General features: G+C 41.3%; 1 protein-coding gene across 3 annotated transcripts in view; it reads left to right on the plus strand.

The window, feature by feature from the left end:
• Rgl (Ral guanine nucleotide dissociation stimulator-like) overlaps positions 1-13,373 on the plus strand; it is a 31,527-nt gene that overhangs the window by 16,220 nt on the left and 1,934 nt on the right. For 2 of the 3 annotated variants that reach the window (XM_003699937.3, XM_076537213.1), the window contains exons 2-6: positions 1,167-1,383; positions 11,319-11,423; positions 11,490-11,919; positions 12,341-12,963; positions 13,033-13,347. In XM_003699937.3, the coding sequence (XP_003699985.1) occupies positions 1,167-1,383; positions 11,319-11,423; positions 11,490-11,919; positions 12,341-12,963; positions 13,033-13,347 (1,690 nt within the window). The remainder of the gene's footprint in view (positions 1-1,166; positions 1,384-11,318; positions 11,424-11,489; positions 11,920-12,340; positions 12,964-13,032; positions 13,348-13,373) is intronic. The other variant, XM_076537214.1, reaches the window with a different exon arrangement.

The following is a 13,373-nucleotide window of genomic DNA, read 5'->3' on the forward strand; positions in this document are numbered from 1 at the left end:
AATACAGAATTAATCTTAAGTAATCTCAAAGCAGTAATAGAATAATAATTTGGTAATTTTAAAATTCAGTGAAATTCATTAAAAGATTTTAATCGCAAAAATACCTTCGAGTTAAATATCGTACTATATCAAGTAAAATTGCAAGCTATTTAAAGCTTGCTATCAAATTATCGTTACGAGCACGAAAACGGAGCAGCTTGAGAACACGAGACGCAGTTTCAGCAAACGCGAAAGAGTATTTTATTTGACCTTCGTTCGAGATCGTAAGTTGGACTTTTAATGTCGATGGTTCCGATAACGGTGCACGTTTTCGTCGCGTCATCGATACCGTGAATCCAAACTTAGTCGACGATAAGTCAACTTTTCTACCGAATCTTCTTGCGTTTATCTTTCGCTTTATAGATCTCTTTTTGGCGCGAAAATTTGAAGCAGCGAATTTGGCGCGAAATAGTTTGCTGTGGAAAATTTGGAGATAATTTGACGCTAGAATTTAGGGATTATTTGGTGTGAAAATTTAGAGATAGAGAATGTAGCGCGAAAATTTCAAGATAGAGTATTTGGCGCGAAAATTCAAACTTAAAGAATGCGGCGCCGAAACTCTGTAGACAATTTGCCTTGAAAATTTGAAGATAACTCTGCTGGAAAACCTTGAGATGGATAATTTAGCTTGAAAATTTAGAGATAGAGAATGTAGCGTGAAAATTTAAAGATAGACTATTTGGCGCGAAAATTCAAACTTAAAGAATGCGGCGCCGAAACTCTGTAGACAATTTGCCTTGAAATTTGAAGATAACTCTGCGGAAAAACCTTGAGATAAATAATTTAACTTGAAAATTTAGAGATAGAGAATGTAACACGAAAATTTCAAGATAGAGTATTTGGCGCGAAAATTCAAACTTAAAGAATGTGACGCGAAACTCTGTAGACAATTTGTCTTGAAAATTTGAAGATAACTCTGCGGAAAAACCTTGAGATAGATAATTTAGCTTGAAAATTTAGAGAATATAGCGCGAAAATTTCAAGATAGAGAATTTGGCGCGAAAATTCAAACTTAAAGAATGTGACGCGAAACTCTGTAGACAATTAGGCGCGAAATTTGAAGATGAAGGTAGAGAATAAAAACCGGAGTAGCTCGATGATGAAAAATGACAAAAAAAATTGCACAGGCCGAATCGAAGTAGCGGACGAAGGGGAAGTTCCGCGGACATTGACACGTGGATGCTGTGGCCCGTGTTGGGGGATGATGGGCTGAGCCCAACGTCGCCCCCGGCGTCGGCCAGCGTCAAGGGGGTGAACAAGCTGGCGCCCTTGTTGCTCTGCGCCCCGTGCAAGCCGACCAGCCATAGGAAGAACCAGAATTCCACGCAGTGGTACGTGCAGCAGGTAAACAGACTGGCAACAGATTCATCAGACATGTTTTGTTTCGTTCTCTGGTCGGAATCTCTTCTTCTTTTTCAGTTTTCTCTTCCTTCTTTCTCTCCGCGGTTATTTCGACGATTATTCCACCGTCTCTTTTCTCTTTATTTTTGCCTGCTGGTTTTGTTTCGTTGAGTCTTGATTTTCTCTGCCTTCTTCCGGTCGTAGCGAGACTTTTGTTCGGAGTATTCGTTGTTTGTCGTTTGCATGAAACTGCGTATGCCGTAGGTTTAGTCACGTAGCTTCGAGAACGTTCATGTAGATTTTTATTAACATGCACCGTAAATTTAACCTTATCCCCTTTCACCGATTGATTTATAGTAACGCTATCGTTCGAGAGAAAAACTCTTGCGAATTCGACAGTTTTGTCGGAGCTAGAGCACACGTGGAGGTTAATCGATTAATCAGGGTCACAGTGTCATCGGAACTGTATCGTTGTCGTTAATGACCGGAGGGCAGCGTAAAAACTGAAATATGGTTACATTGACCCAATTGAACCGCTGAAGCGAGTTCGAAGCCCCTTCATCTCCTCGAAAGGGAAGTAATCGCAGGTTAATCGAGAGCGAATTATCGGGAGATTGCTTTCGATGCATCCGTGGGGAGTTACTTCACATTTTTTCTATTTAATTGACTCGAAGAATTCCTGCACTACAAAAATTCGCATGAAATTGTGGGAATTTCGATTCTTAAAAAATTTAATGCAAAAGTTACGATGATCACAGTGAATGGTGTTTGTGGTCAGACACTCCGTAAAAAATTATTAAGATTGAGGGCACTCAAGCATGCTTAATCTGCTAAATATTGTGACGCACTAGTGACGCACATTACAGTACAGAAATAAATCAAAATCATATTTGCACGATTGAGAATGGAATTTAATATCGATTAGTTTGTACAAAATATACTTAAAATTTCAACTTCCTTTACTTTTTTTTAATGTTACAAAAATTAACACTGACACACTGATTCCTCTGAAAAAATCGTACAAGGGTTTAATGTATGTTATTGTTTCAAGAGAGCCTCCAAAAAATTTTTCATTCTCCTCTTCCTGTAAATAATTCGTTTAACTTTGCATAGTCAGTCACGTATGATGACCGCGTTAAAATAATAAATGCAGCGAATTGTCCACCGCATGCAAATTATTGTCTTCGTATTTTTGCGTCAATCGCCACCATTTTACGTCAATTCTTGCTGACCTTATCTCGAACGTGTTTCCTAGTCGTTTGTTGCAAATAACAGTACTTGCGCATAATTGGGGGCGTCCCCTAATTTATATACAATTTTAGTACTTTGTCGTTCTCGTTACACGTATGAGTCTTCTAATAAATAGTAATTTCCTTTTTAAAAGGAAAACAGAGTTCGAGATAAGGTTTCCATTATTGAATTCTCGATTCACAAACTTTGTGTTATGTTCGATTTACGAGGCTGCATCGAGCACTTTTTGCTCTCGACGGTATTGTGGTTTAGCAAGTTTAACTTTTATTAGAAGTTCAATGAATTCTTTCGAGGTTCTTTTATTAATTTTCATTAGTGTCTTCTCGACTGTGGTTGTATACAGTCATATATTTAACACTATACTATATTAAAAATTATAGTAAAATCGATCATAGATGAAGTAGTGCGTCATGTGTGCGTCGTGACTGCATCTCGAGTGCGTCATGTGTGCGTCACGACTACATCCCGAGTGCGTCGCGGGTGCGTCAGAGATGCATTAACAGTGCGTCATGAATGCGTTATGATTGTACCGTGAGTGCATGATAGTACAATGAGTGCGTCATGAATGCGTCATGATTGTACCGTGAGTGCATCATGATAGTACAATGAGTGCGTCAAGAATGCGTCCTGGGTGCGTCACCAATATATCTTGAATGCGTCACCAATATATCTTGAGTGCGTCAAGAATGCGTCACGAGTGCGTCACCAATACGCCTTAAGTGCGCATGCGTGCGTCACCAATACGCCTTAAGTGCGCATGCGTGCGTCACCAATACATTTTGAGTGCGTCACCAATACATCTTGAGTGCGTCATGAGTGCGTCAAGAATGCGTCCTGAGTGTGTCACCAATATATCTTGAGTGCGTCACCAATACGCCTTGAGTGCGTCAAGAATGCGTCAGGAGTGCGTCACCAATACACCTTAAGTGCGTCATGCGTGCGTCACTAATACATCTTGAGTACGTCATGAGTGCGTCACCACTACGCCTTAAGTGCGTCATGCGTGTGCCACCAATACATCTTGAGTGCGTCAAGAATGCGTCCTGAGTGCGTCACCAATACGCCTTGAGTGCGTCAAGAATGCATCTTTAGTGCGTCACCAATACATCTTGAGTGCGTCATGAGTGCGTCACTAATACGCCATGAGTGCGTCATGCGTGCGTCACCAATACATCTTGAGTGCGTCATGAGTGCGTCGCGAATATATCTTGAGTGCGTCAAGAATGCGTCCTGAGTGCGTCACCAATACGCCTTGAGTGCGTCAAGAATGCATCTTCAGTGCGTCACCAACACGTCTTGAGTGCGTCACACATGCGTCCTAAATGCGTCACGAGTGTCTCACGCACTCAAATTGCACGCGACACGTAAGCTATCATGAAACTTGCAAAATCAGAATTACGAGGCAATCGTACATTTTCGCGTAACCGAGCGGGTTACGTTCGCGAAAGGAAACGAGAGCAGAAGGTGGCAAAAGGTGCTTTGACACCTTATTTCTCGGCACGTGAGTCATCGCGGCTCCTTGGCAGCGGTTCGTTTAATTGCTTATCTGGAATCGTACCTACGAAGCCGTGTAATTATGCGTGGCCTGACCGGAAACTGCCGGTAGTTTCTGTCTAATAGAATTCCGTCGAGAGTCTAGGAAATTCCTTTGTTCGGTTGTTCGCTAAACACCTTGTGCTTTCCACCCGTTCTTGCAAAACGCTGTCCCTGTAATCCGCCAGCGACACGTGAAATCTCAAGCAATTATCGAATAACCTGGGAATCTTGATTGACTTTTAATCACTCTGCTGCTTCGATTTCTAGTTTTTATTTCAAGGGTGCAGATATTCAACTTTATTTAGCGAATTCCTTTTGCTGTGAGAAAAATTAAATTCTCTTCATATTACAAATTTTAGTGTACTCATGTGAGTACAATTGAAACACACGTGTTTATGTTTTATGAAAGTCTCTGTAGTGAAAGTCAGTGTACTTAAATAGGGAAAAATAGATTAAGGGATCCACCAATGAAGAATATTCTCCAGAACATAGAACCGTCTGAAATGTAGGTATCTTCCACGCGTTATCGCGGTCGTTAACACACGAATTCCGATTCAAGCACAGATTCGTGAAACGCCATTTGTCCTTGTACAACGAGGGAAGAATAGCCGAAGGCTCGATTCATTGACCGTGACTTTCCCCGCGAGAGTTTTCGGCGTTAACACGTTTAGGGCATTGTGCCTTCTATTGAGACTTAAGTACAGGGCTACGTGAGTGGCTTTTGTGGCTTGCAAACAAAGCAACCTTTATCAGCGCCGTTCTTTGAACTTCCGGTGTCGTACACGCGACTTTTTCTCACCGTATCTTTCAATTTTCTATTTCCATTCTTCGATTTCCTAGCTATTTCGAATGCAGTGATTTTGGAGAGGAGGATTCATGGAGGAGAATAATATTTGTCTAATCGTTTGACGTTCGTTTTACGTCATCAAGGCGTATACTCTTCGATGTGGATCGGAAATTGTATACCGTTCAAAAATAAAGCGGTGAAAGTGGAAACCGAGGTGAACTCATGTGATCGGATCGACTGGATTGTTGATCGATTTTGAGACTTGTAAAGTGTCTTAGAAGATACTTTTTAGGGTATGAAGATGAAAATGAAGGTATACTTTGCTAACAAGATGAAGATGCATTCTCCTAACAAGATGAAGATGCATTTTGCTAACAAGATGAAGATGCGTCTTGTTTAAAACATGAAGACACATCTTTTTAAAAAATGAAAATACACGTTGCTTAGCAAATGAAGATATACCTTACTTAGCAAATGAATTGTACATCTTAGAAAATTAAGGGAGACCTCAGCTAGAAAATGAAGATACCTTACTTAGAAAATGAAGGTACCTTGCTAACAAGATGAAGATGCATCTTGCTTAGAACATGAAGATACACCTTCTTAGAAAATGAAGATACACCTTGCTTAGCAAATGAAGATACACCTTACTTAGCAAATGAATTGTACATCTTAGAAAATTAAGGGAGACCTCAGCTAGAAAATGAAGATACCTTACTTAGAAAATGAAGGTACCTTGCTAACAAGATGAAGATGCATCTTGCTTAGAACATGAAGATATACCTTACTTAGCAAATGAAGATACACCTTACTTAGCAAATGAAGATACACGTTGCTTAGCTAATGAAGATACACCTTGCTTAGCTAATGAAGATACACCTGCTTAGCAAATGAATTGCACACCATCTTAGAAAATGATCGTACACCTTGCTAACAAAATGAAGGTACACCTTGCTAACAAGACGAAGATACATCTTGCTAAGAAAATGGAGGTATACCTTGTTAACAAAATGAAGATGCACCTTGTTAATACACTGAAGGTACACCTTGCTAACGAAACGAAGATACATCTTGCTAATAAAATGGAGGTACATCTTGCTAACGAAACGAAGATACACCTTGCTAATTAAATGAAAATATACCTTGCTAACAAAACGAAGATACACCTCGCTAACAAAATGAAAACACACCTCGCTAACAAAATGAACCTCGTTAAATGAAGATATACTTCTCAAAAAATGAAGCTACCTTCCTAAAAAATAAAAATACTGATACAGTTTTAACTTCAACATACCGCATGACGCATCAAGTACACACGATGCAACACCGATGACTATCAATCAATTTTTAAGATCCATATTCGCACACAACATCTAACGGATTAGATCATCGTGGACTTATCTAATAGACTTTAGAAAATCGTTGCGAAACTGTTTCATGGAACGACTGCACAGTACCGTTGCCTTTAATCTCAGCCATCTAATTACGTTTTTTATTTACGAACGCTTCTTCTGATCGGAGATAATTTTTATTACGGTTATGCTACGCTTCGTGCTATATATCCCTGTATATTCAGGGAGTTTCAGTTGGAAAATCTTTAGTACCTTTTGTGCTAAATTGATTAGTGTATCTGACCTGTTTGCAATTTGCAAGTTTAGTTATTTTCTGTTGAAAGAATATTTTCAGTTGGAAATCTTGAATCAAGTGAAACTTGATTTTGTTAAATGAAACTTGACTTTGTTAAAGGAAACTTGATTTTGTTAAGTGAAACTTGACTTTGTTAAATTAAACTTGCTTTTGTTAAAGGAAACTTGACTTTGTTGAATGAAACTTGATTTTGTTAAATGAAACTTGACTTTGTTAAGGGAAACTTGATTTTGTTAAAGGAAACTTGACTTTGTTAAATGAAACTTGATTTTGTTAAATGAAACTTGACTTTGTTAAATGAAACTTGATTTTGTTAAATGAAACTTGATGTTGTTGAATTAAACTTGATTTTGTGAAGTGAAACTTGATTTTGTTAAATGAAACTTGATTTTGTTAAAGGAAACTTGACTTTGTTAAATGAAACTTGACTTTGTTAAATGAAACTTGACTTTGTTAAATTAAACTTGATTTTGAGAAATGAAACTTGATTTTGTTAAATGAAACTTGATTTTGTTAAATGAAACTTGATTTTGTTAAGTGAAACTTGATTTTGTTAAATGAAACTTGATTTTGTTAAAGGAAACTTGACTTTGTTAAATGAAACTTGACTTTTTTGAAGGAAACTTGACTTTGTTAAATGAAACTTGACTTTGTTAAATGAACTTGACTTTGTTAAATGAAACTTGATTTTGTTAAATTAAACTTGATTTTGTTAAATTAAACTTGATTTTGAGAAGTGAAACTTGATTTTGTTAAAGGAAACTTGACTGTTAAATGAAATTTGACTTTCTTAAATGAAACTTGACTTTATTAAATGAAACTTGTCTTTGTTAAATGAAACTTGACTTTGTTAAATGAAACTTGACTTTATTAAATGAAATTTGACTTTGTTAAATGAAACTTGATTTTGTTAAATGAAACTTGACTTTGTTAAATGAACTTGACTTTGTTAAATGAAACTTGACTTTATTAAATGAAAATTAACTTTATTAAATGAAATTTAACTTTATTAAATGAAACTTGATTTTATCAAATCGAAACTTGACTTCATCAAATGAAACTTGATTTTGTTAAATGAAACTTGACTTCATCAAATGAGACTTGACTTTATCAAATAAAACTTGACTCTATCAAATAAAATTTGGCTGTCTAGCTCCTTCTAAAATTGTAAATACCCACCAATGAATTCGAGCATCCGCTCAGTCCAGTATCCTTAAAACTTAACGATAGTTATTACAAAACCACTTGGAAAGCGTTAGACCGTTATCGACTTAGTCATCCATTATCATTGCTTACGCGAGAATTATCAGAAAGTGAAAAGAGGCTTTCGAAGTAATTCCATCAATATAGAAAGTATTCGAAAGATTTCTTTCTCCTGCGTAACTAAGGGATGTTAAAGGTTAAACATAAAAAGAATATCGTGCAGAATCTAATTCGAGATCGATAGCAGACAGTCGCGTTGCACCGGTTTTCTTTCGCTCGGAATATTCCATGGGTTTCGCTATTCGTGACTTCGCATCGACGTGGGAGGAAGCACCGGTTGATAGTCCGATGTATTTCCACGTATATCGATCGTTAGAGCCTCGATAATCCGATGTTAAGCTTTTTATAGGTCGACGTGGAATAATATAAGGGATGGCTGTTTGTACACACGTCTCTTTACCTGTCGACTGCCGATTGACGATTTATTTTCGTTCCGAAATCGAACCTTCGGAAATGATAAAAACCTTCGGATGCCGAAGTACTTGGGCAATTTTCGCGAGATTAAACGGACTTAAACCGACTTGCGTTCCCTCGTTTTCCGAGGGACACCGACCGAGAGTTCACGCGTCGTTTGGAAATCTCGGGGAAACGTGTGCTTTGACGGAAAGAGTGGAACAATGGAGCGTTCCAAGGAGTCGTCTCCAAGGACGAAGGGGTCTAAGGACCTTAAGTCACGCTCGGGTTCTCCCGTAGGCCTCTAATTGCACGGTTCGTTCCAGAGCGTAAGCCGGCTTTTTTCACAGAGTCTGCAACGGTAGTCGGTACGTGGCCAGATTTCTTTCGGATCGGCTGTTGCTTTTTGCCTCTCCTATTCATATTCGTGAAAGACTTTACGGTACAAATCTCTCAATCCCGCAATAGGATTTCTCTATTCAGGGAATATTATTTCACCACTTCAAATGGCCATCTTTCACTTAATCCCTATCGCTCATTTGTCAGGTGCGTCGCACCCAATATACAATCCTAAAACTGACAAAACAAATTGAATTTATATACTCTATTATTATACTGTCGTTCGTTATGCAAATTACTATTGAACTTCAAATTATACCGTACGAAAAATTCAAGTAAAACTGATCACAGCTGGAGTGCGTCGTGAGTGCGTCATGAACAAGTCGCGAGTGTGTCACAAGTGCGTCATGAACAAGTCCGGAGTGCGTCACGAATGCGTCACGAATGGGTCATGAATGCGTCATGAGTGCATCGTGAGTGCGTCATGATTGCGTCATGATTGTACCATGAGTACCAGGCGCGTCGCACCTAATGTACAATTTTAAAACAGACAAAACAAATTGAATTTATATACTCTATTATTATGCTGTCGTTCATTATGCAAATTACTATTGAACTTCAAATTATACCGCACGAAAAATTCAAGTAAAATTGATCACAGCTGGAGTGCGTCGTGAGTGCGTCATGAACAAGTTGCGAGTGTTACAAGTGCGTCATGAACAAGTCGGGAGTGCGTCACGAATGCGTCACGAATGGGTCATGAATGCGTCATGAGTGCATCGTGAGTGCGTCATGATCGCGTCATGAATATGCCACGGGTGCGTCATGGCTGTATTTCGAGTGCGTCGCGACTGTATCTCGAGTGCGTCATGATTGCGTCATGACTGTATCTCGAGTGCGTCATGATTGCGTCTTGTCTGCATCTTAAGTGCGTCATAATTGCGTCATGACTGTATCTCGAGTGCGTCATGAGTGCGTCGCGACTGTATCTTGAATGCGTCATAATTGCGTCGTGACTGTATCTCGAGTGCGTCATGAGTGCGTCGCGACTGTATCTTGAGTGCGTCATAATTGCGTCATGACTGTATCTTGAGTGCGTCATAATTGCGTCATGAGCGCGTCGTGACTGTATCTTGAGTGCGTCATAATTGCGTCATGACTGTATCTTGAGTGCGTCATAATTGCGTCATGACTGTATCTCGAGTGCGTCATGAGTGCGTCGTGACTGTATTTCGAGTGCGTCATGAGTGCGTCGTGACTGGAGCTTGAGTGCGTCACGACTGCGTGTAGAGTGCGTCAGAGATGCATTAAGAGTGCGTCGGGAGTGCGTCACGAATGCGTCATGAGTGCGTCAAGATTGTGCCTTGAGTGCGTCACAAATGCGTCATGATTGTGCCATAAGTGTGTCATGAGTGCGTCACGAATGCGTCCTGAGTGCGTCACAAAAACAATACAAAGAATTAATACAACCAACAACATAAACTATCGACTCGTTCGCAGAAGTCAATTCCCTACCTTAAATTCAAAAAGACAAGCCCAAAAATTATAGACTGCCAAACATCTGATTTCTCGCAAAGAATAATGCATGAAAGCATGAATTTTTGTTTGTACCGTCTTCGGTTAATAAATCGATGAGGAACCGTCTTATTTCGTATGCAAAAACGTCGATCGATGAAGCTGTACCTTCATACAGTATTTCTATCGAAACTGTTGTGTACCGGAATGGCAATGACACGGTTTGTTTCCGATCGCTATAGCGATACAATACGAGCAGAGGAAACGAGACGTTGTACGGGTTCTTGGTATATTCTTATCCTTGGATATTACGATTCTCTTGTTGCTCGTGCAGCCAAGTTGTCTTAGCCAGGGGACCAGGATAACTTCGACGATGTTTTCAGCGGTGCAAATAAAACGCTAAATGGTGCACGTTCCAGAGAGGATACTATTTTTAGTAGTTCCTTTGAAACTGACATTTGTTCCCTTCAGAAGCATGCTTTATCCTGAACGCAGTAATTAACGTTGCTTGCGTGTATGAACTTTGAAGAATTAGCGGTAGACTAATCCGGGTATTTTGATGAATCGAGTCATTAGAGATCTTAATTAACTCGCGAATGATTTGTCGCGGAGACTCATGGATAATATTTAATTCGTTTTCATTTCCGCTACTCGTTCGCAAAAGGAAAAACTTCGTACCGGTTTAATTACTTTTTTACGGCGGCTTATGATGCGAGAAGTTTCGCAATTTGCGATCACATTCGTAATTTTCCATCCACGTGTATTCCGGTGAAATTTTGCCAAGTGTCTCACTGTGCCTTGAAGACAAAAGTGGTTAACAAGAACCTAGAAGACGTAACAAATTTTTCGTTGAATCCGAAGAAACATCACCCGGAGCGAAGATCGTGGACAGCGTCGTAGAAGTCGCAAAACGCGAAGATAAAACGTCTCATCCGGTTAATTGTCTGCGAGCCGTGAAACGAACGGGTCGAGGTCAATTCCCAGCTCGGAAGTCAATTATTTCAATAAATCTGCCGACTGCACGACGATGTCCATTGATTAGCCTCTCGTTCCCCTATTAGAGAGATGGTTGCGCGTGACAGGGGGTAGTCCGTGAAATTAGTCGCGTAAATCATCCCCTGGAGCGTCGCCTTTCGCCACTCTTCTGGTGCACCGCCCACCGGATGTCTGCGTCTTTCTAACGAAGCCGTTTGCTTTTACTTCGCAGCCCACGTGGCGTTTATGGGGCGAGGAACGGGGCGACGGCGTCATATACACGGTGTACCTGAAGAAGGTTCGCTATCACAGGCCGACCAGAAGTCTCTCCGCCTCGGTAAGTAAACTTGTTGCTCCACGATCTTCGGTTTGAATTTTTGACGACGAAATTTCTTTTACCCAGGACTCCGACGACGAGATCTCGCATCTAGAATGGGAAACGGTGAGAGTGCGTTTCCTGAAAGCTGGCACGGTGCAGAGGTTGGTGGAGAGTTTGGCGAACGACGATGGGGAACTCGAGTCGACATACATAAACGTCTTCTTGGCGACGTATCGTGCGTTCACGACGCCGCGAGAGGTTCTCGAGCTATTGTTAGCGAGGTACGACGCCCTCGACGAGGGATCCGGCGCCCTGACAGGTGAACAGCATCGAAAGACTCTGGTACAAGCTCTTCACGTCTGGCTGGACGCTTATCCCGGTGACTGGAAGTCGCCGCCGAATCATCCTCTGCTCAGCAGACTCTTGGACTTCACGCATCGACGGCTTCCTAGCTCGGAACTCGAGCTCAAGGCAAGGCATCGTTTGCACAGGTTCCAGCGTGAAGATCAAATAGGTAAATGGACGGATGTCGAGATTCAGCGATTGAAAAGGAAAATTCCTCCGCAAATGCGATCATTAAAACCTCGTAAAAGAATATTTGGCTCAAGAATGAAATCAACAGAAAATATTCGTATCTGTTCTATTTATATACTCGCAGTCACACGATATAAAACGTTATTCGTAGTCATTATTATACTACACGTCAAGCGGATGTTTGTAACGCTCGTATCACAAATTCGTGTTTCCCCAGATAAACCCCTAGTCACGAGTCATCACAGTCTGATTCATGTACGCGTCATTTTATTGTCGAGTGCAAGTTCCACTGAAAGGGATGAGCGTTTGCTTTTGGGGAACCTAATGTAAACCTTTCTGTCCTCGCATGTGAATAGCGGTTAGGGAAGTCTTGTTCAGATCTAATCGTGAAACCGTTCCAGACTCCTGCATGGTCTACGACAATGGACGTCTGCCCCGAAGTTCCCCGGAGCCCATCGTGGATCACTGGGCGAACTACAATTTCCCCGAGGTTCCGCACCGCCATTTCGCCGAACAGTTAACCCGTATGGACGCGGAGGTGTTCAAGAAGCTCGTGGCTCATCAGTGTCTAGGTGCTGTTTGGTCCAGAAGGGACCGCTCGAGAAGTCACGACGCAGCCACCGTATTGGCAACCGTGAATCAGTTCAATGCCGTATCGCTGCGAGTGATATCCACGATACTGATGGAGCCGACGATGAAATCTCAGGAACGCGCGAGAATTCTTGAGACGTGGATCGACATTGCTCAAGAGTTGCGCGTGTTGAAGAATTTCAGTAGCCTGAAGGCTATCGTGTCCGGTCTTCAGAGTAACCCCGTATACAGGTTAGAAAAATGCTGGCAGTGCATGCCCAGAGAGAAGCACGAACTGTTCAGAGAGTTGGAGAGGATCTTCTCGGAAGAGAACAACGCGTGGACGCAGAGAGAGCTTCTGATCAAGGAAGGCACTGCCAAGTTCGCGGACACTGCCGGTAGAAGCGACAGACACCTTCAGAAGCTGTTTCAAAAGCAGAATACTCATGCTGGCGTAAGTAGACATTTGTAAGATTCTAATCTGTCGATATGTTGTGCCTACATGCGCTTATTTTTCTTTTAGAACATCAGCTACGGAACCATACCGTATCTGGGGACCTTCCTGACGGATCTAACAATGATAGACACGGCGATACCCGACACGATAGCGGAGGGTCTGATCAATTTCGACAAAAGAAGAAAAGAGTTCGAGGTCCTCGCCAGGATACGGCTGCTTCAAGGCGCCGCAAACGCGTACAACTTCAGCACGGACGCGTTGTTCGATCGGTGGTTCCACTCGGTGGTGGTGCTCGACGATCGCGAAGCGTACAAGCTGAGCTGTCAGATCGAGCCACCGCCGCCTGGAAACACTCTGAGCAATCGAGGCAAGAAGAAGCAGGTCAGCATGCTCTCCGTCTCGTTATT

The sequence above is a fragment of the Megachile rotundata genome, chromosome 11, assembly GCF_050947335.1.
Source record: "Megachile rotundata isolate GNS110a chromosome 11, iyMegRotu1, whole genome shotgun sequence".
Classification (NCBI taxonomy): Eukaryota; Metazoa; Arthropoda; class Insecta; order Hymenoptera; family Megachilidae; genus Megachile; species Megachile rotundata.